Genomic DNA, 25032 nt, shown 5'->3' on the forward strand with positions numbered 1-25032 from the left:
GGATGGCTGAGAAAGGAGAGTAAAATAGGGAAATAAGAGTCACAGACCTCAATCGTATCAGGTCTACATCTGCAAGTGGGAGATCCAGGATAGGTTGATCTTTCCACAGAGGAAGATCTAACCACTCAACCTTACCCAACCACCCCAGAATACACCTCCCTCTTCTTACTCAGTGGCTTCTTCATCCCTCTAGGTGTCTTCTTCATCCCCTACTGCACGCAAACCTCTATTTCTTCATCCATCTCATCCCTTAGTTTTTCCGATCCTGTGGGTATCTAAACACGCTCTGAGGAAGTCCAGGAACCAAGCCAGCTTATTCCATTATAAACTCTCATGCTTCAGCTCCACCCTAACTTCCAGGAAATGTTGTTTTATCGTCTTCGTGCACTGCCGTCCTTGAGCCTCCAACCTCGTCTAACCTCCTCCCGGTGGCCTTTGCGGACAAGAGCGAGGCCAAATTCCCCCAGCTGCTCCCTTCCCTCCTTGCAGAAGCTTTGGGGCTGAGGGGAATGAAATCTTTGCTGCTTTTCTGGGACTCAGATTGCAGATAAAGAAGAAAGGGTTAGAGTAACAAGACTATGGGACAGTCACATATGGGGTGAGGCTGACCCTTGGTCACCTTCTCTAGAATCCTCAGCGGCTACCACCCTAACCATCCTACCCGGCCCTGAACCCCAGGAGCCTCCCTCCCGGCCTAAGTCTGCCCTCCTTTCCACGTTGGGTACTCTCTGGGTGGGGTTCCGCCATCCAAGCAACCCAACCCTACTGAGAGCTCACCTCCTCCAAGAGGCCTTCCCAGACTGAGCTTCCCCTTTTCCCTCTGCTCCCTCTGCTCCCTCTCTGCTCCCCCTCTGCTCCCTCCCCCTTCCCCCCTTCACATCCCCTCAGCTAAGCCCTCTCTCTCTCCGCTCCTCCCCCTCTCCCTTCCCCTCCCCTCGGCACTGGGCTCAGTTGTATATATTTTTATTAGCCTATTTATTTTGTTGATGAGGTGTACATCCCCTTGATTTTATTTATCGTGATTAGGTTGTCTTGTTTTTGTCCATCTGTCTCCCCCGATTAGACTGTAAGTCCGTCATTGGGCAGGGATTGTCTCTATCTGTTGCTGAATTGTATATTCCAAGCACTTAGTACAGCGTAGTAAGCATATAGTAAGTGCTCGATAAATATGAATGAATGAATGACCTAAGGATATATTCATTCATTCGTTCGTATTTATTGAGTGCTTACTGTGTGCAAAGCACTGTACTAAGCATTTGGTAGAGTACAATAGAACAGTAAACAGACACATTCCCTGCCCACAGTGATCTTACAGTCTAGTTAATTAATGTTGGTATTTGTTAAGCGCTTACTATGTGCCGAGCACTGTTCTAAGCGCTGGGGTAGACACAGGGGAATCAGGTTGTCCCACGTGGGGCTCACAGTCTTAATCCCCATTTTACAGATGAGGTAACTGAGGCACAGAGAAGTTAAGTGACTTGCCCAAAGTCACACAGCTAGGAGTTCGGTCCCGCTGAATACCAAACAAGGTTTTAGACATTCCAGATTAGAATAAAGACTCCTGTGTCTTTTAACATTGGCTCATTCAGAAGGTCTGCTGGACCTTCCTCCACTGAGCCCTCATTTCCTCTTCTCCCATTCCTTTCTGCATCACCTATGCATTTCGATCTGCTTCCTTTATTCACCCATCCTTCAGCTCCACAGCACTTATATATATATTTGTAATTTATTTACGTTAATGTCTATTTCCCCCTCTAGACTAGCTCCATGTGGGCAGGGAATCTGTCTACCAACTTCATTATGTTGTACTCTCTACTCCCAGGTTCTAATCCCGGCTCTGTCACTTGTCTGCTGCATGCCCTTGGGCAAGTTACTTTACTTCTCTGTGCCTCAGTTACCTCATCTGTAAAATGGAGATTGAGACTATGAGCCCCACATGGGACAGGGACCGTGACCAACCCGATTAACTTGTAACCACCCCAGCGCTTAGTAGAGTGCCTGGCACCTAGTAAGTGCTTAACAAATACCATCATTATTATTATTATTACTTTCCCAAGCACTTAGTATGGTGTTCTGCATACAGCAAACACTCAGGAAATATGATGGATCGATTGGGAGAGTAGACTACAGTGGAGTTGGGAGACATGATCCCTGCCCACAATGATCTTCCAGTCCAGAGGTAGAGATCTCTCCACGGCCTCCTGTGGAAGCTGGACACGTATGATCCATCGATTGCCTGATTGATCCCCGCTACAGCATTAGCCAAAAGTCAGCCAAACAGGGCCTGAGTCCTTCAGTGCTCCAGCCTCTTATCCAGATGCTTTTCAGGTGGAAAGCCTTTGGTCATGCAGAGCCTGGATTGCCTAGCGACCCACGTTTCAGAAGAGAATTGGTTTGCCCACTAAAATAAGGGTACAAGGTGGTCTGTGTTGAGCCTCAGAGTTGAGTAATTAATAACCTGAACCACCAGGCCCGGCCTGAATGGGTAGAGTAAAAGCAATATAAGAAGTTAATGCAGACAAGCAGCGAGACAGGTAGGTATCCCTGCCTTGGACAGAGGATAAAAGAGAGCTGGCTAGAATCTGGAACACTTAGCCTTAGTGCTCCCTAACAGCAAGAAGGTGGCAAGAAGTAGAGTGACCTAATGGAAAGAGCAAGGGTCTGGGAGTTTGAGTAATGGCTTCTCATCCTGGATTTGCTGCTTTTCTGCTGTGTGACCTTGGCTAAGTCTTTCACTTTCTCTGGACCTCAGTTTCCTCGCCTGTAAAGTGGGGGCTTAAGAATGTGAGCCCCAAGTGGGAGATGGATGGTGTCTAACCTGATTAGCTTGGAAGTACACCAGTGCTTGGTACAGTGCCTGGCATGAAGAGAGTGCTTTAACACATACCATTAAAAAAGAGGCTAAATATAGCAGTTCTCATTTCCTATTATTTTTTCCCCACTTCCTGACCTCCGTCTGAGGCTTAGACAGTACCGATGCAAAGTAGCTTTCCCTTTTTCGAAGATGAAAACTCATGTTGATCTTCAAGGGTTAAGCCTGTGCTTACCGCCCCTACACCCACCCCCCTTTTCCTTTCCTTTCTGTGACTGCTGCTCTGTGCCTGGAAAAAGCAATCCTGACTGTTCTTCCCTCTGCCCAGATCCTGATTCCTTCTCCAGGGTGAGAGTTCTGCTTCCTGAATTCTCTGGGAAAGCTCAGAAATCTCCCAGGAACCAGCAGAGTTCCTTTGCCTCCTGTGAAAGAAAGCTGCCTGGCAGGAGAATAACATCAGTTGCAATAACCTCAGCATGAAGAAGCATGGGCAGGGACAAGTTCTCTGCTGCTTTCTCTTCTGTTTTCTGAAAGTGAGCCTTGGTATCACCAGAAGATACTACATCGGTGCCGTGGAGAAATACTGGGATTACGTGGACAGTGATCTGCCCAAAGTGCCACTTCCAGAGATGGGGTAAAGTTATCCGAGGGGTATTTTGTCTGCTTAGTGGTCAGGTCGAGGCAGTCCAGGGCTCTGGCGGCATGAGTTGAGGGTTGAGAAGGTGTCAGCCCTCGGTGTCATGGGTGGTACTCCACCTTCCACTTGCCCCAAGAAAAAACCCAAGCTCAGTTGAAGTTCTTCCACCGGGCGGGTTATGTTGTGGGCAACTCTATTATACTGTACTCTATCAGCCGCTTAGTACAGTGCTCTGCATGAAGTAAGCCCTCAGTAAATAGCATCGATTGATTATATCTGGGCTGGAAAACTGAGGTAGGTGGAAGGTTTTTTGAAAATGTGGGTGATCGTCAAGACTCATCATCTCCCTGGGTTTTGCTACCCAAGAGCTTTCTCTCCCAATAAGTCATTCTTCACTAGGTCCATTTCAACCACATTTCTGACACCTCTATGATTTTTCTGTTGTAGGCAGTAGCAGGTGGGTTTCATCTTTCTAAGGAAGATCTAAAATCTGGTAGATAATCTGACAAAATCTGGGATTGCAGCTCATTCTGCATTGTCTACAATTCAATACCTGGAAATCACACTTGCCTAAAATTTCAATTGGCATTTACATGGTGCTCTTCAATTTGAATCCGTTTCATAGATACAACAGCTGACTGTATGGGGGTGGGAAGACCTATATTGATGATGTTTGTATTAGAATGGTTTTCTTCTTCCCGTTACTTATCCTTCTCAATTTGTCCCTACTCCTACAATGAAATAATTCTCCTCTATCATCAGGAGCACATGACCTCCTTTGGAAATTTCTGAATTTCCACATCATTCTTGAATTCCTTTCTTTTAACTTTCAATAGCACCCACTACCCTGTCTCTGAGTAGAACATTTCTCTCTGCTCTTTAGCTTGTCCTGTTCAACTACAACTTCTGTCTTCTTCAACCCCTCCCAATCTCTGCTAGGTACCTTCTAGCCCCTATAGTCTGTGCTTGAAAATTTCTTGCTATCTGCCTCCAAAGGCCTCCTTATTCCTTGTTTTTCATGAAGCCTTTCTAGTTCCACAATAGACTACAACTTCTGTCTTCTTCCACCCCTCCCAATCTCCGCTCAGTACCTTCTAGCCCTTATAGTCTGTGCTTGAAAATTTCTTGCTATCTACCTCCAAAAGCCTCCTTATTCCTTGTTTTTTATTAAGCTTTTCTAGTTCCACAATGGATACTCTTTCTGATATTAATAATCATAATAATTATGGCATGTGCTAAGGGCTGGAGGAGATACAAGGTTATCAGACCAACGTTGCCTAATAATAGACTATAAACTGATACGTGCTCGAGCGCCATTAATTACTGCAATCTGTCCCCTATCTTCTCCAAGGGAAATTCCCCGAGTTTCACTCCATTTTCTGACCATTGCTTTTCTACCTGCACGTTTGGCTTTGTCAGTCTAACTTGTATTTTAATTCCCCAAACAGGCATTCTTGTCCATTTTCATATGTCCAGACATGGTAATTAAAGAATAAATACTGCAATACTCTGAACAGCCTGGATGGTGTCAGATTGAATGTACGATTTAGGCATGTCATTGTATGTTCTCAGGGATTACATATTTAGACTGTATCTGTCATTTATAAAACTACAGGTCTTTTCCATATGAGGGTCAGGGGCTCCGTCTTAATTGACCAACTGCTGAGAGAGCCAAAGAGTACCCTCCGGCTATTTTGAAGCCATCTTGAATTCCAGAATATTAAATTTTTCACTTTTTATAATGGTATTTGTTAAGCACTTACTGTGTGCTTTGTATTTGTTATTCGTATATGGTATGTTATTTGTATATGGTATGTGTTAAGCACTTACTAGGGACTGTACTAAGCACTGGGGTATATACAAGCTAATCAAGTTAGGTACGACCCATGTCCCTCATGAGGCTTGTAGTCTTAATCCCCCTTTTAAAGATGAGGTAACCAAGGCCCAGAGAAGTTAAGTGACTTGCCTAAGATAACACAGCTGACAAGGGACGGAAGTGGGATTAGAATCCAGGTCCTTCGGACCCCCCAGGCCCATGCTCCACCTACTAGACCATGATGCTTTTCACTGGGCTAAACTCCCAAAAGCTTGTGTTCTTTTATAAACATGTTTATTCTGCCTTCCAGGGGGGTTAAATATGCATAAGGAATAAGCGGATCATTCCAACGTTTTTTAACTTCGGCAGAATGCATTCCTTTGGTCACCTTTAGTCTACGTGGAAGGAAAGAGAGCTGCAAGAGAGCTAACTGCCCAATTCCAGGTTCATTCATTCAATGATATTTATTGAGTGCTTACTGTGTGCAGAGCACCGTAATAAGCACTTAGAAAGTACAGTTCAGCAGTAAAGAGACAATGCCTGCCCATACCAGGCTTACAGTCTAGAAATGCCCCCAACCAGCCCCTCTCTTCCAATTATCTCAAAGTATTGATTTAATGTTCTCTGACCTCATGGCACCCAGGGAGTCATCCCATTTTCAAAAAGGGAAACCGAAAAATTGGGAAACAATGTGACAGCAGAAGGACTTGGACTTCAAGCCCCACTTCGGATTGGACCCCACTGCTTCTATCTCTAGTATTTGTCTGATAATAATAATTGTATTTAAGCACTTACTGTGTTCTAAGGACTGGGGTAGATACAATTTAAGCAGATCAGGTACAGCCCCTCTGCCATGAGGGGCTCACAGTTTAAGGGGGAGAAACAACAGGTATCTTATTCCCAACTTAGAGATCAATCAATAAATAGAATTTATTTAGTACTTACTCTAGAGCATTCTTCTAAGAGAGAGCAATACAATTGAGTTACTAGACTCGATCCCTGTGAAAAAGGATCTTACAGTCTAGAAGGGGAGATAGACATTAAAATAAATTAGATAATGGCAGAGTTTCTGGATATGTACATAGGTGCTGAGGGGTTGGGTTGAATATCAAAGTGCTTAAGGGGTATAGACTCAAGTGCACAGATGATGCAGAAGAGGGGGCAAAGGAGGGAAGTGAGGACTTAGGGAAGGCTTCTTGGTGGAGATGTGATTTTAGAAGGGCTCTGAAGTTGGGAAGAGTGATGGTCTGTCGGATATGAAGCGGGAGGGAGTTCCAGGCAAGAAGGAAGAAGCGGACAAAGGATCGGCAGCAAGATAGATGAGATCGAGGAACAGAGAGTAAGTTGGCATTAGAAGAACAAAGTATGCAAGTTGGGATATAGTAAGATATCAGTGAGGTAAGGAAGGAGAGGCGGATCTGACTGAGCACCTTAAATAATAATAATGTTGGTATTTGTTAAGCACTTACTTTGCGCAGAGCACTGTTCTAAACGCTGGGGTAGATACAGGGTCATCAGGTTGTCCCACGTGAGGCTCCCAGTTAATCCCCATTTTACAGATGAGGTAACTGAGGCACAGAGAAGTTAAATGACTTGCCCACAGTCACCCAGCTGACAAATGGCAGAGCCGGGATTCGAACCCATGACCTCTGACTCCCAAGCCCGGGCTCTCCGACAGTAAGGAGTTTCTGTTTGATGGCGAGGTGGATGGTCAACCACTGGAGGTTCGTGAGGAGCGGGGAGATGTGGACTGAATGGTTTGTAGAAAAATGATCCAGACAGAATAACATACTGAAATAGGGAGAGACAGGAGGCAGGGAGATCAGCAAAGACCACGGCTGAGGGTTTACCCTGTGCAGGGAGGGTACAATATAACAGAGTTGGTAGACATGTTCCCTGCCTACAAGGACCTTGCAGTCAAGAGGTGATCCGGGATTAGAAACCAGGCCTCAGGAGTTCAGAAAAAAACGTTACTACTAGACCAGAGAATGACCAGAGAATGCGGTATTTACTTTGGCTGTCTTGGAGCAGTGGAGCAATGCTTGGACAAGGAAGCATACCAAATGACAAATTGTTCCAGGCACTCAAAGTGTTATCTATCTACCTTATTTCTGTTCTTTGTGTGGGAACTTCCATTGTCATCTGATACGCAAATGTCCTGCCAAAAAGATTTGGATCCAATGGCTTTGATTCAAGCTTTCATTTCATATCCTATCCAAAATGAATTGGAATTCTCATTAAATCCCCTCGCCCTTCCCTGCTATCAATCATAACCGCGTGAAGTAGCTGACTTGTGACCTTTCATTCAATTGCCAGACGTAGGTAGTGCCTAGCTGATTTTTTCCAGATACTCTGATTTACAAAACTTTGAACCCGACCTGATGAGCTTGGGCAAGTCACTTATCTTCTCTGTGCCTAAGTTACCTCAGCTGTAAAACGAGGATAAATACTGTGATCCCCATGTGGGACTCGAACCACGTCCAACCCGATTAGTCTGCATCTACCCCGGGGCTTAATACAGTGCCTGGCACATAGTAAGAGCTTAGCAGATACCATAAAACAAAAACAAAAAGCCCAGTTTGCCCCAAAGTCAATCCTCCCTGGTTCTTGGAATTAAAACAATCTGGCCTGTTAAAGTAGAACAAATCAGAAAAAAAAAGAAATCTCAGCATCTTCCTGCAGGCAGAGTGGGAATCCAAGCATCCTGCATTGACCTCATGCCTTCATTCTGCAGCACTGCTCTCTCCCTAACTCTGACTTTCAGTGTCAGGACTCCCTGAGGAAGTTCTGGGCCTGTCTTCCTCTGCCTGGAATCAGAGAACCTGAGTTCTAATCTCAGCTCTACCTCTTGTCTGTTAGGTGACCTAGGGCAAGTCACCTAACTCTTATTTGCAAGTTTCTTCATCTGCAAGATGGGGATTCAATACCTGTTCTCCTTCCTACTTGTACTCTGAGCCCCATGCGGGACTTGATTATCTTGTATCTACCCCAGCACTTAGTACAGTGCTTGGAACATAGAAAGTGCTTAACTAAAACCACTATTATTATTATTATTATATCTTCTTTTCTACTCTTTCTCCACACGTGTGTTAATCTGCAGAATTAAAGCCTTAGAAGATCCCCTCTAGACTGTAGGTTTGTCATAGGCAGGAACATGTTTACTAATTCTGTTATTCTGTACTTTCCCAAGTGCTTAGTACAGTGCTCTGCACACAGTATGCACTCAATAAATAGGATTAATTGATTAAAGGATGACTGTGCTAAGGAATTTAACTCAGGAGCCTACTTGCAGGGATGGACACCATCCCATATTTACAGTAGAAGAGAAAAGAGGAAGGCAGGGACATTTCTAAATAAAATGATGTCTTGATGAGTGAAAAAGAGAATTCTCAAAATTAATTTGTTTGCATTTCTGCTTGCAGATTTCCTCCTGGTGTTCCAAAGCCACACACCTCCAACAAGTCTGTCCTGTATAAGAAAGCGGTGTTTGTTGAGTTCACGGACCATTTCTTCACACAAGCCAAGCCCAGCCCACCTTGGATGGGTAAAGATATTAAATACTAATAATGATAATAACTTGTTGTCACCCTTCTTCTTGAAGGGTGCTTTATAAAATGGGGGAAAGTTTGAGAATCACATCCAAATTCTTTGCCTGCCCTGGGGAAATGTGTGCAGTCAGGATGATCTCAAGTATATAGAACTCAGCAGCTCCAGGTCCTTTTTTCAGTTCTGTGTGATTTTGGCCATGTGATTTGATCTCTCTCTCCTTGGATTTCCCATCTGCTCACTGGTAATAATTATGCCTTGTCTACTCTGTGGGTGAGTTTACTGGAGAAAGAAACTATATAAATAAACCTTATCAGTATATTAATGTTTATATACACAAATACATAGGAAATAATTCATAAACTAAGACCTCTATTCTAAGCTCCAGCTGGCCCCCGTTCAGTTCAAATGAGAGATCGCTTAGCCACAAAGCCTTATGAGCCTCCTTTCACTATCTTTTATTAAAATCACATCTCCTCCAAAGAGTCTTTCCCTGACTAAGCCCTCATTTCTTCTATTCATCCTCCCTTCTACACCATCTCTGCATCAGTCCATCAGTAGTATTTATTGAGCACTTACTGAGTTTAGAGAACTGTACTAAAGGCTTGAGAGAGTATGATATAACAGTAGAACATATTCCCTTCCTGCAATGTGACTTGCCCAAGGTAACCTAGAAGACAAGTGGTAGAGCTGAGATTTGTACCTATGACCTCATGGTATTATCAGTCAGTGGTATTTATTGAGTGCTGGGCACTGTACTAAGTGCTTGGGAGAGAACAGAGCAGACCTAACCCACTGGTGGGAGCAATACTATTATCGTTTTTCTTCGTTGGTTGGTGTTAGGGTTTAGCTTTGTGTCCTTGGCCTTCATTTCCAGGCCCTGATTTAAAAAGCTCTTGGTTTTCAGGTCTTTTGGGGCCCACAATCCGGGCAGAGGTCTACGATACAGTGGTCATCACACTGAAGAACATGGCCTCCCAACCCGTCAGCCTACATGCTATTGGAGTGTCTTACTGGAAGGCCTCAGAAGGTAAGTCTGTTTCCTTTTTCCTGGATGAAGATCAGCTCCTCTCCGGTTCTACTTGATCATAAACTAGAATCAATCAATCAAAATTAAAGCAGTGTGTGGATAGAGCACGAGCTTAGCAGTCAGAAGGATCTGGATTCTAATCCCAGATCCTCCACTTGTCTGCTGTGTGACCTTGGGCAAATCATCTCACTTCTCTGTGCTTTGGTTCCCTCATCTGTAGCATGGGGATTGAGACGTGGGTCAGGGACTTTGTCCGGTCTGATTAGCTGGTATCTACCCCAGTGCTTAGTATAATGCCTGGCATGTAGTAAGCGCTTAACAAATACCACAGTAATTGTTATTACTGTGTACTAAGTTTTTGGGAGAGTACAGAATAACAGAGTTGGTAGACCCCATTCTGGTATTCATTGGGTGCCGATTGTATACAGAACAGTGTACTAAGCTCTTAGGAGAGTTCCCACCCTCCCTTCTACATTGCCTTTAAACTTGGATCTGTAGAGAAGCAGCGTGGCTTAGTGGAAAGAGCAAGGGCTTGGGAGTCAGAGGTTGCGGGTTCTAATCCCAGTTTGTGAATTCTAATCCCAGTTCTGCCACTTCTCAGATGTGTGACTTTGGGCAAGTCACTTAACTTCTCTGTGCCCTCAGTTACCTCATCTGTAAAATGGGGTTTAAGACTGTGAGCCCCACGTGGGACAATCTGATTACCTTGTATCTACCCCAGCGCTTAGAACAGTAGTAAGCGCTTAACCAAAACCACCATTATTATTATTATTATTACCCCTTTAGCACTTGCTATTCACCCCAACCCCACAACATTCATGTACATATCCTTACACTCTGTCATTTCCTTTAGCTGTAATTTATTTTAACGTCTGCCTCCTCCTCGGTCCTGTAAGCTCCTTGTGGGCAAGGATTGAGTCTATTACTCTATTACATTGTGCTTTCCCTAGCACTTATTACAGGGGTCTGCACACAGTAAGCACTCGGTAAATACCATTGATTGATTAATTCGTTACAATACAGTAGGGTTGGCGGACATGATCACTGCCCTTAAGATGCTTAACGTCTAGCTGGGGAGAGAGACATTAAAATAAAATACAGACACCAGAAGTGGCAGAGTATAGGGATATGTACATAAGTTCTGGGGATAGAGTATCGAAGTGTTTAAGGTTTGCCCTGGTAAGAGCATAGGTATCAGATAGACTGTTTTTCTCCTCCTCTTTCTCCAGCACCGTACCAAGCGATCCATTACAACTAATCACTTTTCCAATGAATAGGCAAGTTCTTTTGCTGCTCTCAAACCTTTCCACTGTGAATGCTTTCCCCCAGGCAGCCAGGTTGCTAGAGCTATCTTGGAAAGGTCCCAGGTCTTCGGGCCACATCATGAAGCATTCCACAATTGTCTTCAAAGCCTTACATCTCCTTCAAGAGGCCTTCCCTGACTATACCCTCCTCTCCTCTTCTCCCAATCCCTTCTGCATCACCCTGACTTGCTCCCTTTAATAACGTTGGTATTTGTTAAGCGCTTACTATGTGCAGAGCACTGTTCTAAGCTCTGGGGGAGATACAGGGTCATCAGGTTGTCCCTCGTGAGGCTCACAGTTAAACCCCATCTTACAGATGAGGTCACTGAGGCCCAGAGAAGTTAAGTGACTTGCCCACGGTCACACAACTGACAAGTGGCAGAGGAGGGATTCGAACCCATGACCTCTGACTCCCAAGCCCGGGCTTATTCCACTGAGCCATGCTGCTTCCCTTTATTCATCCCCCCCTCCAAGCCCCACAGCACTTACATACATATCTGTAATTTCATTTATTTATATCAATGTCTGTATCCCCCTCTAGACTCTAAGCTCATTGAGGGCAGGAAATGTGTCTGCTATTTTGCTATATAGTACTCTCCCAAGCACTTAGTACAATGCTCTGCACACAGTGAGCTCTCAATAAATAATAATAATAATTATGGTATTTGTTAAGAGCTTACTATGTGCCAGACACTATTCTAAGTGCTGGGGTAGATGCAAGTTAATCAGGTTGGACACGGTCTCTGTCCCACATGTGGCTCACATTCTTAGTCTCCATTTTACAGATGAGGTAACTGAGGCCCAGAGAAGTGAAGTGATTTGCCCAAGGTCACACGGCAGACATGTGGCTGAGCCGGAAATAGAACCCAAGTCCTTTTGACTTCGAGGCCTGTCCTATCCACTAAGCCACGCTACTTCTCGTATGATTGACTGACCGACTAACTTTAGGGAAGTTCCGACAGGTCGCTGGGGCCTGGGACACGTCTGACCATTTCAGCTGTTCTGATCTTAGGGACTGCGTATAATGACCAGACGAGCCAGCGGGAGAAAGAAGATGACCAAGTGCCTCCCGGTGGAACCGGCACTTACGTCTGGCAGGTCCTGCCGGAGAACAGGCCGATGGACTATGACCCACCGTGCCTCACCTACTCTTATTTCTCCAACGTTGATCCTGTGAAGGACATTAACTCGGGATTGATCGGGGCCCTCCTGGTCTGCAGAGAAGGTAAACTGAGCAAAGGGAACCGAGGGACGTGGTAGGAAGAAGAGTGCATCCGGACCATTCATTCAATTGTATTTACTGAGTGCATACTGAGTGCAGAGCACTGTACTAAGCACTTGGGAGAGGACAGTGCAACACCAAAAAGACACATTCCCTGACCACAGTGAGCTTACAGTTTAGAGGGACTACTGTTCGCTTAGTTCAGAGTGAATGAAAAAGGATCGTAAAATAAACCTTTTAGTAGTTACCCACTTAAAAAATCACCTCCTTCTTAATACTGTTTCCTCTCAGCAGCGCATAGCTGGTACCTTTTCACTCAATCCACCTTTTCACTCAATCAGTCAGTCGTGTTTATTGAGCACTGTACTAAGCGCCGGGGAGAGTCCAATATAATAGAGTAGGGAGACACATCCCCTTGCCCACAACACTCAGGCATCTGTGACCTAGGACAGTACCAGAAATAGAAGAAAACAGGAAATGGACTCTTTTTTCCAGTCATCCATCTGCAAAGCACATCTCACAAGAGCCTTAGCCAATGTCCTTTCAGACTTGGGTCATCTCCTCTGCCAAGGGGACATGGAAGTCCTTAATAGGAAGTAGGTGGCAGGGATCGGTCCCTGCTAAGTAGACCGAGGAATGGTTTGGCCAAGAGCCATATGGAAAGAAACCTCTGCTTCCCTGGTCCTTTCCGTAAGAGATTGCAAACCCCCACAGTGCCTCTGAGTCCCTTTGGGCTCGTTGTTCTTACCCTGATATCCTGGACTCCGTCTTGGGAAATGCTAACCTGGGCAAAAGGGATGAAAGAGGTGTTCCAGGATGGCCTGTCTGCTGCCTCATTCATTCATTCATTCATTCATTCATTCATTCATATTTATTGAGCGTTAATGTGTGCAGAGCACCATGCTAAGTGCTTGGAAAGCACAGTTCAGCAACAAATAGAGACAATCCCTACTAAATAACAGGCTCACAGTGTAGAAGGAGGGGGATTTATTAATTCCTAAAGCAATGATAATAATAATAATAATGAGAGAAGCAGCCTGGCCTAGTGGAAAGAGCATGGGCCTGGGAGTCAGAGGCCTTGGGTTCTAATCCGACTCTGCCAATTGGTTGGGCAAATCACTTCACCTCTCTGCCTGAGTTACCCTGTTCTCTCCCCTATTTAGACTGCGAGCCCCATTGTCCAACCTAGTTCACTTGTTTCTACCGGAGCATTTAGAACAGTGTTTGATACATAGTAAGTGCTTAAAATGGTGGCATTTGTTAAGGGCTTATTTACGTGGCCAGCTCTGTTCTGAGAGCTGGGGTAGATACGAGATAATCAGAACAGACTTGTCCCATATGGAGCTCATAGTCGAAGTAGGAGGGAGTAGGACTTAATCCCCATTTTACGGATGGGGAAACTGAGGTCCAGAGAAGTGTGCCCAAGGTCACACAGCAGGCAAGTAGCAGAGACAGGTTTAAAACCCAGATCCTCTGACTCCCAGACCTAGGCTCTTTCCATTAGGCTAGGCTGCTTCTCTGCACAAATACAAATTATTTGTCCAAATAAGTGTTTACCTTTGAGTCTACAATTTAGAAACACTTTTTTCATAAGACTTGAGCAATTTATTTCGGGGAATGCCATCTCCTCACTCTTCTTGATTTTTCCTGATGGAAGCTTTCTCCTCTCATTTCCAGGGAGTCTGACTGAAGATGGGACCCGGGATTTGCAAGAATTTGTGCTTCTCTTTGCTGTCTTTGATGAAGGTTAATAAACTTAAATCTGATTTTCTTGTTCCTCCATATGAGGGAGGCAGAATATGAATGACCAAATGTATTAATGTGTATATGTATATATATGCTATATAATGCATGGATATAATAATAATAATGGTGGTATTTGTTAAGCACTTACAGTGTGCAAAACACTTTACTAAGCAGTAGGAAGGATTTAAGCCAATCGGGTTGAACATATTGTCTGTCCCATGTGGGGATCACTGTCTTAATCCCTGTTTTACAGATGAGGTAACTGAGGCACAGAGAAGTCAAGTGACTTGCCCAAGGTCACACAGCAGACAAGTGGCAGAGCTGGGATTAGAACCTAAATCCTCCTGACTCCCAGGCCTGTGCTCTATCCAAATGTAGCGTATAGACTCTGTGAGAATACTGGAGAAGCAGCATGGCTTAGTGGAAAGGTCATGGACCTGGGAGTCGGGGAACCTGGATCTAATCCTGGCTCTATCCCATTCCTGCTGTGTGATCATGGGCAATTCTCTACACTTCTGTGCCTCAATTTTCTCATCAGTAAAATTGGTATTAAACAACTGTTCCCCCTAGCCCTTAAACTGTGAGCCCCATGAAAAACACGGATTGCATCCTATGTTGTATTTACCCAATACTCAGTACAGTGCTTGGAACATAGCAAGGACTTAACAAATAACAGTTACTCTCCCCGATTTCAAAGCCTTATTGAAGGCACATCTCCTCCAAGAGGCCTTCCCTGACTAAGCCCCCCTTTCCTCTTCTCCCATTCCCTTCTGCATCACCCAGACTCGCTCCCCGCTTCCAATTTATTTATTTATTTATTTATTTATTTATTTATTTATTTATTTGTTTGTTTATTTATCTTTATCATTGTTTGTCTGCCCCTCTAGACTGTAAGCTCACTGTGGGAAAGGGATGTGTCTGTTATATTGTTATAATTGTACTCTCCCAAGTGCTTAGTACAGTACTCTGCATAGAGTGAGCACTTAATAAATACAATCAACTGACACGATCATTATTACTTTTAGCCTGCTATTTTCCAGATTCCTGCTGAGCCTTTCCAACATGCACGAAGCCCTAGATGGTTCTTCAGTCAGAAATCTTCACCACTATTGGCAGAAACCCTGCCCTACTTCAGATTGCTTCATTCCTCCACCGTGAGGTGTGGGTGGGATGTCGGGGGGCTTGGTCCCTAGACTGTATTTGCAAATGACATTTCCAAGCAAGACCTCTCCTGCTGATTGGCTCAAGGGGAGAAGAGAAACAATAATAATAATAATAGTGGCACACTTACTATGTGCCAAGCACTGTTCTAAGCACTGGAGTAGATACAAGGCAATCGGGTTCTCCCATGTGGGGCTCACAGTCTTAATCCCCATTTTACAGATGAGGGAGCTGGGGCACAGAGAAGGGGCAGAGGGCAGAGAGCTGAGGGGCAGAGGACAGAGAGTTGAGGGGCAGAGAACTGAAGGGCAGAGGCCAGAGAACTGATGGGAAGAGGCCTAGGTCGCACAGCAGACAAGTGGCAGAGCCAGGATTAGAAACCATGACCTTCTGACTCCCAGGCCGAGCTCTATACGCTATGCCATCCTGCTTCTCCACCCGTTGAGCAGTTCATTTTCTGCCTCCTCTCTCCTCAGGGAGAAGTTGGTACTCAAAAAAAGATGGCTTACCTACTCCAGACCGGGATTCACGCTCCTGGAATTTCCGGTCAAACATGCACACCATCAATGGCTTTGCGAATGGCTCCCTGCCGGGTAAGTTCAGCTGTTCCAAGAAACCCCACTGTGTCGGTGGAAGGGAAAGGCCAGACTTCTTGAAGAGATGTGAGTTGGAAATAGGGACATGCGAAATTGAACTGGGAAGCACCAGAGGAACTTTAACCCGAAGAGGGAAAGGAATGACCAAGTGCACTCTTATCCACACTGGCCGGGACTTTCTGGCCGACTCCAGCCAATCAAACAATAGTCTTTATTGAGCGTTAAGTCTGGGCTGATCACCGTACTAAGTGTTTGGGAGAATACAACCGAGTAGTAGACGTGATCCCTGCCCTCTTTCAATCAACCATGCGTATGCTGTGGTATCTGACTCATTAACATGGGATACCCGTGACCACTGACAATGTGGTTGTTAGTTGTGTCACTGGTGTTATTTCCTAATTATTAGCTCATTAGAAAAGGCCTGAGGACTATGTTGAAGTTGATATTTATGTACTTTTAAAATGAAAATTGCCCACTGTTATGGTTACAGAAAGCACGCACAATAAGAGTCAGGTTTTACCCTTATCCTCCTCAACCTATTTTTATTAACTCACGGGGAGCATTCAGGTTTGAGTTTTTCTGAGTGGATGGCTGTTAAAGTTTTTAGTCAGAGCTGTGAATTGAGCACTAGCCTGCTGGGGGTGGGGATAGGGGGCCTTCCAACCACAGCACTGATCTAAGCGTTGGGGTAGATACGAGGTAATCAGGTCAGACACGGTGCTTGCCCCATGTAAGTCCTTGTCCTTACCCACGTGACAGATGAGGTAACTGGGGCACAGAGAAGTGAAGTGACTTGCCCCAGTTCACACTGCAGACGTGGAGGAGTTGGGATTAAAACCCACGTAGTCTGACTTCCAGGCCCGTGCTTTTTCCACTAGGCCACACTGCTTTCAGGTGGAGAAGGGTCAGCGGTGCTTAATATATGTCAGCTCATTGTGGACAGGAAACGTGTCTGTCATATTACTGTGTCGTACTCCTCCAAGAGTCATGGGGACTGAAATATGCCAAGCAGAAGACTCACTCTCCTGCCTGACACTGGTCCTGCTAACCAGCCTCCTGTGAAGCAATTCTAATCAGTCAATCAGTGGTATTTATTGAGTGCTTATTGTGTAGAGCACTGTACTGTTTGGGAATGTATAATACAGTAGAATTAGAAGACAGACTCCCTGCTAACTAAATAACTGAATTCTTACTGGGTGTAAAGTCCTGGAGCAATAAAGAAAACAACTAAAAGAGTTGTGAACTTGCTTTTTTTCCCCGCCCCCACAGGGGCCAGGCCAAGTTGGGAAGGAAGTGAAAGCCTTGATGGCACAACAGGTGTCTGGCCACCTCTCAATTCTCTGGCCCCGGGCACAGCTGCCTCAGAAGGACCTGGGTTCTAATCCTTGCTCCTCCCTTTGTCTGCTGTGTGACCTTGGGCAAGTAGCTTCACTTCTCTGGGCCTCAGTTCCCTTGCCTGTAAAATCACTTAACTTCTCTGTGCCTCATTTACCTCATCTGTCAAATGGGGATTAACTGTGAGCCTCACGAGAGACAACCTGATTACCCTGTATCTACCCCAGCGCTTAGAACAGTGCTCTGCACATAGTAAGCGCTTAACAAATACCAACATTATTATTATTAAAATGGGGATTAAGACTGTGAGCCCTACATGGAGGGTCTGTGTCCAACCTGATTTGCTTGTATCCAACCCAGAGATTAGTACTGTACATAATAAGCACTTAACAAATACCACAATTATTATTAGTAGTAGTATTGTCATTCTTCACCCGCAGATCTGAACGTGTGCAAGCAAAAGCCGATCCACTGGCATGTGATCGGAATGGGCACTGCCCCAGAAGTGCACTCTATTGTCCTCGAAGGGCACACATTTCTAGTGAGGAATCATCGCGAGACCTCCTTGGAAATCTCCCCGGCTTCCTTCCTCACTGCCCAGACAGCGCCTACGGACACGGGGAGGTTCCTCATGTCTTGTCAGATCTCATCTCATCGGAATGGTAATATCCGGGCCGGGCCCGGGGGGTGGGCTGAGTGGGGATTGGGAGCATGCGGGTGGAGGGAAAGACTGAGATAAGAGAGCGTAATTGAGGATCAATTCCATCAAGAAATCCATATTCAGTTCTTGCCTTTCTTATGCACTTGGACCCATACCCTTTAAGGCATTGGTATTTACCTCACCCTCAGCCCCACTGCACTTATGGACATGTCTGCAAATTTATTTTAATGTCTGTTTTCGCCTCTAGACTCCAAGCTTCCGGTGGGCAGGGAATGTTTCTACCAACTCTTCCGTGCTGTTCACTGCCAAGCGCTTAGTGCTCTGCATGCAGTAAACACTCAAAAAATACTGCTGACTGACTGCAAGTTGAAGCTCTGAGCTTGGTCAGTTGGGAGCTTGAAGGGAAGATGTGGAGCAGACAGTAGTTGGGGCAGGAACGAATTACTATCGCAGTTAGGGAATTTTCATCCCTGATGCAGGTTCCCAGGGCTTCTCACGGAGGACGGACGCTTGGTTTGTTTGATTCTAGATGGCATGAAAGCGTATGTCAACATTGAAATCTGCCCCGAGGAGCCCAAGAAGCAGATGAAAGGTTTGGAGCACGATGACTTTTATGATAATGAGGAACTGTACGATTCGGAGGCAGAGGTGTTCGTATTCGATGACGACGACTCTCCTAATTCCATCCAAGTCCGATCTGTTGCTAAGAATCACCCTAAGAAATGGCTTCACTTCATTGCGGTCGAGGAAGAGGACTGGGACTATGTACCCACTAAAAATACCTTCTCGGACAGGTGAGAATGTTTACAAGCATATGCACGGGTCAGTGCTAAGCACACGGGGAACTTACAGCCCTCTAGATTGTGAGCTAGCTGTGGTGGATAGGGAACGTTTTTATCAACTCTGTTAAAGTTTACTCTTCTAAGCACTTAGTACAGTGCTCTGCACAAAATAAGCATTCAATACATAAGATCGATTGAATAAATATTACTGAGAAAACACACCTCCAAAGACATCAACTTCTGCACTCTTTCTTTATTAAAATGGGGATTAAGGGATAAATAGGAGAGAGCAAGCAGAGAATGGGGATAAATAGGAGAGAGCAAGCAGAGAATCGAATTTAAAGAGATTAGTGTTCATATCTTGTTGGGGCATTTTGCTGTGGGATGCCCGCTTTCATGCCTTGCATCTGGAAGTTAACTGAAGTGATGTTCCACGTGGGGTGAGCTGTGTCACCTACGCATATCACTCTGTACCCCTTAAGCACCTCGATATCACCCTAACCTCTAACACTTATACTCTGCTATTTCCCCTAACTGTAATTTAATTTTGCCAGTCTCCCCCCTAGACTGTAAGCTGCTGATGGGAAGGGATCACTTCCAATAATAATAATGTTGGTATTGTTAAGCGCTTACTACGTGCCGAGCACTGTTCTAAGCGCTGGGGTAGATACAGGGTCATCAGGTTGTCCCACATTGAGGCTTCCAGTTAATCCCCATTTTACAGACGAGGTAACTGAGGCACAGAGAAGCGAAGTGAACTCTGTTGTATTAGACCCTCCCAAATACTTAGTACGCAGTGCTCTGAACACATATTTTTTCCACTAGATTGTGAGCTCGTTGTGGGCCGGGAATATGTCTGTTATGTTGTTATATTGCACTCTCCCAAGCGTTTAGTACAGTGCTCTGAACACAGTAAGCGCTCAGGGAATACGAGTGACTGACAGTAACCACTCAGTACATTCCATCGATTGATTAGTCAGGGAAGGCTTCCCGGAGGAGATGTGATTTTAATAGCGCTTTGATTATGGGGAGACTAGGGATCTGTCCGATGTCACCAACACATCCAGTTCAGAAAGTCTCCAGCTTGTCTCAGCAGAAAGTAAGTCCAGGATGACAGGGATTCTACACTCTTCTCCATTTCCTCAGAACTAACTTCCTGGCTGCACAGCTTTCATTGTATTAAGTGCTGATAACAATAGAGGATTTCCTGCACCAACCCCTGGTTCACAGAAAAAAAAAATGCCAAAGGAGCTACAGTTCAATCCCTCCTCTCTTTTTCTCCCCTGCAGAAATTATGAAAGTCAGTACTTGAAGTCTGGTCCTCAACGAATTGGCAAAAAGTACAAGAAAGTTCGATTTGTGGCTTATACAGATCAAACCTTTAAGACCCGCCTGTCTTTGCCACGGGAATCGGGAATCCTGGGACCTCTGCTCTACGGAGAAGTTGGGGATCAACTTTTGGTAAGGCAAATGGAAAGCTGGTAAGAGGAGTCTGGAAAGTCAGGTGAACTTCTGCTGAACTTGCTACCTTTCTAGCTCCTGGCCCATGCTCAGACCAAATGGTTATTGCCACTGTCTCTTCCTGCCATAGCACAGTTTGAGGTAATAGGTTCCTTTTGTTCTGAATTTGGTAAAGTAGATTTCTTTAGTTTATAAGATGGATGGACACCCACGTCAAGTGCCAGAAATATTCAGTCGCAAAAGCCACTCACCTCCCTATACCTCCATAATAATAACAATAATAATAATAATGGTATTTGTTAAGGGCTTATTACATGTCAAGCACTGTACTAAGCACTCCAGGAGCTAAAAGACTCTTTAGAACTCCATTGGTCTTAAACGCTAAGGGACTCAGGCTGACAGAAACACATTGCCTGGCTGTATCCTCTCTCCTGGTTATGCAGAAAAATCCAAATATCCCCTCCACTTACACTAGTGGGAAGAGGGCAGGAGTTGAAAGTGGATAAGCACAATTCTGTTAAACTTTTCTGGTTAAAGAGAAATTAATTTTGGGATGTTTTTAGGAGGTCTTCCTGGTAGAGATGGGGAAAATTGCTTCCCTGTTTTCTTATAAGCAGGCTGTTTTTCACGGGGCTTTCTTATCCAAGCCCCTCTGCTCCCTTGCCTTTGTTTTTAAGTGGTTGCTTTGTTTTATCTTTCAGGTAATGTTCAAGAATCAAGCCAGCCGACCCTACAACATCTATCCCTATGGCCTCAGAAGTGTCAGTCCTTTGCATTCACGGGGAAAGAATACAGGTATGAATTAATGAAAGATAGTGAATCAAATATTTTGATAAGTCAGCAAGGTGATCTGTGGGATTGGATGGAACTGTTGGTTATTATCATGTTCCTTCTTAGAAGTTTTCCATTAGTCAGTAGTTAGAGGATTATTTATCTGCTCCATGCCTGGCAATTTTGTATCTGTGATAGCTTTTCTTCTTCATAATCTCTTCATCTCCCCTCACAGCTGTAACTGGGAGAATCCACAAGATCCTAGCTCAAGGTAGCCAATCTTTTCAGGGCAAATAGTGAGGCAGGAGGTAGGAAAGAGTAAGTAAATATAAAATCTACCAACATACACATACACACACACACATTACAGTCAGACCTGTCTGTAGAAGAACCGTGCTTCAGAAGGGCTTGTGATCAACAGAGGTAACCTCTGGAGACCCCAGGAAAAAAGAAAAAAGCAAGCTGGCAACTCTTTCAGCCATTCCCTTTATTCCCGACTTGTCCATTCCATCTGGGGTAGAGGAATTTTGTTCTTTTCCCCCCTTTTCTCTCCCTATTTTCCTCTCCTTTCATTCTGTGATTGTCTTATTGTTCTCTTCTTCCCATACCTTTCTGTCTTTTCACCCTCATGAGCCGTAGAAAAGCAGTGTAGCTTATAGGAAAGAAGATGGGTCTGGGAGGCAGAGGACGTGGGTTTTAATCCCAGCTCTGCCATGTGTCTTCTGTGTGACCTTGGGCTAGTCACTTCACTTCTCTGTGCCTCAGTTCCCTCATCTGTAAAATGGGGATTAAGACTGTGAGTCCCATGTGGGACAGGGACTGTGTCCAACCTGATTAACTTGTATCTACCCAATGCTTAGCAATGTGCTTGGCACAAAGTGCTTAGGGAGTACCATAATTATGATCCTTAAGTCCCCAGGAGGTCTTCTGTCTCCATTTGCACATATATGTACTTATAACTCTTGCTGTCATCAAGCACTGCATATAGAATACTGGATTAGGTGTTTTTCTTCCTTCTTAGTCAATCATGTTTATTGAGCACTTACTGTGTGCAGAGCACTGTACTAAATGCTTGGGAACATACAGTATAAGAATGAATAGACATATTCCCTGCCCACAGCTAGTTTACAGTCCAAATGGGGAGAGACACACTAATATGCCTACCTTTCTTCCTTCCACCCTCCTTCCTTCCTCTCTTCCTCCCTGCCTCCTTCCCTCCCTTTCTTCCTCCCCTCCTTCTTTCCTTCCTCCCTTCCTTCTTTCCTTTTCTCTTCTCCCACCTCAACATTCCAGTGGGTGAACGGCAGTTACCTTTCAAAGGGAATCACACAACAGGGGCACAGAAGATAGGGCTGGCTGTTCCCACCCTAGAAAAGGAGCAGTCAATGGGATTTTTCTGTTATGGAAGAGTGCAGCCCTCTCCCTTCTTGCCAGCCAATCACCAGTCAGGGCATTAACACCCCAACTGGGTCAACTCTAATGATGATGGAGTCTCCAGCTGAAAATGATGGATGAATCGTAAGGAGACTTCAGGTCCTAAGACTACATATTTATTGGATATGGGGATACAATGAGACAGTGAAGCTGCTGGATGTATTCCTTGAGAAAAGCGTGTAGATTTCACAGTCTTTTATATGCATGTGTATATATACAGTCTTATTATAGTATTTATTCACCACTTACTATGTGCCAGACACTCTACTAGACACTGGGGCAGATGCAAGATGATCGGGTTGAATGTAATCTATACCCCTGAAGGACCTCTCAGTCTTAATCCCCATTTTACAGATGAGGTAAGTGAGACGTAGAGAAGTTAAGTGGCTTGCCCAAGATCACGCAGCGGACAAGTGACGGACAGAATTAGAACCCAGGGCCTTCTGACTCCCAGGCCTGTGCTCTGTATGTTCCCAGAGAAAAGAACACAGCTGCTGAAGTCTCTCCATTTTCTATATATAAGCAGGAGTTCCCGGCAGCTCCCGTGTAGTGTCTGTATTTCCGCTGTGTAAGGAGGAGTTTTCAGCAGCCACACTGTTTCTTCTATTTAAAAGCGGGAGTTCCTATCGTCATCCTCAGCAATGATATTTATTGAGCATATACTGTGTGCAGAAGCATTGTGCTAAGCACTTGGGAGAGTACAGTGCAACCGAGCCGGAGACACGTTCCCTGTTTATAATGAGCTTTCCGGCAGCTAACATCGTTACCGTTAATTACGATGAGGTCCCAGTGGCTACATTTGGCTGCAATATCATCTGCTTATAAGAAGGAGTTCCCAGCAGCTGTGCTGTTGCTAGTGTTGTGTCCTGTTGCAAATTGTGGTCCGTGTTCAAGGAGGAGTTGCCAGCAGCTACTTGTTGTTGCTATGTGATCTGACTGGATGGAAGGTGAGCAGTGAAAGAAATTTCTGTTTTATACTAGTACTTCTGTGCTTAGAACAGTGCTTGGCACATAGTAAGCGCTTAACAAATACCATGATCATCATCAAACGGGCAAAGCATGCATGAAGAAATGAATCCCAGCTATGTGGTATCAGAAGGGATACAATTCTTTCTCTTCCTCCTCTTCAAGAAAAGACTGGGAAAATGAATTCCTTGAACTTAGAGTAAATTTTATATGAAATTCTCACAGAGCCTCTCATTTGAGAGGGCCAGGGGCAAGTATTTGTTTTTTCCACTCAGGTGAAGAAATTAAGGAGTAAGGAGTAGAGCCCCTGGTAAATCTATCTGTGTTTTCTCCCACACTATCTGATTATCTGATTTTTTTTCTTGTAATGGTATTTGTTAATAATAATAATGGTATTTGTTAAGCGCTTACTATGTGCCCTGGGGTAGGTACAAGGTAATCAGGTTGTCCCAGGTGGAGCTTAGAGTTTTAATCCCCATTTTACAGATTAGGTAACTGAGGCACAGAGAAGCTAAGTGGCTTGCCCAAGATCACACAGCAGACAAGCGGCAGAACTGGGATTAGAACCCACATCCTCTGACTCCCAAGCCTGTGGTCTTTCCACTAAGCCATGCTGCCAAGCACTGTTCTGAGCACTGGGGCAGCTACAAGCTAATCAGGGTGGACCCAGTCCACATCCCACATGGGTCTCAAAGTCTTAATCCCCATTTTGCAGATGAGGTAACTGAGGCACCCAGAAGTGAAGCGATTTGCCCAAGGTCACGGCAGACCAGTGGCAGAGCGGGGATTTGAGCCTAGGGCCTTCCGACTGTCAGGTCTGTGCTCTATCCATTAGGCTACGCTGCGATTCCCCTGAAGGTTACTAGGGATGCTTGGGGGGAGGGAGGCTTGGGAAGCAAAAGTTGCTAACAATAATGTTGGTATTTATTAAGCGCTTACTATGTGCAGAGCACTGTTCTAAGCGCTGGGGGAGATACAGGATAATCAGGTTGTCCCACGTGAGGCTCGCAGTCTTAATCCCCATTTTACAGATGAGGTGACTGAGGCACAGAGAAGTTAACTGACTTGCCCAAACTCACACAGCTGACAAGTGGCAGAGCCGGGAGTCGAACCCACGACCTCTGACTCCGAAGCCCCGGCTCTTTCCACTGAGCCACGCTGCTCGCACGCAGATGGGACACCCAAGAGATCGGATGGCAGGGTTTGGGAATTGGGAATTGTTGGGTAATCTGGTAAGGGTTGCTCAGTGGAAAGAGGACGGGCTTGGGAGTCTGAGGTCATGGGTTCGACTCCCAGCTCTGCCACTGGTGAGCTGTGTGATTGTGGGCGAGTCACTTCACTTCTCTGGGCCTCAGTGACCTTATCTGTAAAATGGGGATGAAGCCTGTGAGTCTCCCGGGGGACAACCCGATGACCCTGTATCTCCCCCAGCGCTTAGAACAGTGCTCGGCACCTAGTAAGCGCTTAACAAATACCAATACTGTTATAAAGGGTTACCTTCAAAGGGCTGTTGCTGCCACCTGGCGGGATCTATTGAAACATTCTTTACTTAGAATAATAATGTTGGTATTTGTTAAGCGCTTCCTATGTGCAGAGCACTGTTCTAAGCGCTGGGGTAGACACAGGGGAATCAGGTTGTCCCACGGGGGGGGGCTCACAGTCTCCATCCCCATTTTCCAGATGAGGTCACTGAGGCACGGAGCAGTTCAGTGACTTGCCCACAGTCACACAGCTGACGAGTGGCAGCGCTGG

General features: G+C 45.2%; 1 protein-coding gene across 1 annotated transcript in view; it reads left to right on the plus strand.

Annotated features, from left to right (window-relative positions):
* The first annotated feature begins 3125 nt into the window (after window positions 1–3125).
* The window catches only part of F8 (coagulation factor VIII), a 55635-nt gene continuing 33728 nt past the window's right edge, over window positions 3126–25032 (plus strand). Inside the window, exons 1-10 of the mRNA XM_007671570.4 lie at window positions 3126–3446; window positions 8688–8809; window positions 9719–9841; window positions 12158–12370; window positions 14045–14113; window positions 15751–15867; window positions 17646–17867; window positions 18396–18660; window positions 19938–20109; window positions 20811–20904. Of these exons, the coding sequence (XP_007669760.3) occupies window positions 3289–3446; window positions 8688–8809; window positions 9719–9841; window positions 12158–12370; window positions 14045–14113; window positions 15751–15867; window positions 17646–17867; window positions 18396–18660; window positions 19938–20109; window positions 20811–20904 (1555 nt within the window). The 5' untranslated portion in view covers window positions 3126–3288. The remainder of the gene's footprint in view (window positions 3447–8687; window positions 8810–9718; window positions 9842–12157; window positions 12371–14044; window positions 14114–15750; window positions 15868–17645; window positions 17868–18395; window positions 18661–19937; window positions 20110–20810; window positions 20905–25032) is intronic.

The sequence above is a fragment of the Ornithorhynchus anatinus genome, chromosome 6 (assembly GCF_004115215.2).
Source record: "Ornithorhynchus anatinus isolate Pmale09 chromosome 6, mOrnAna1.pri.v4, whole genome shotgun sequence".
Taxonomy (NCBI): Eukaryota; Metazoa; Chordata; class Mammalia; order Monotremata; family Ornithorhynchidae; genus Ornithorhynchus; species Ornithorhynchus anatinus.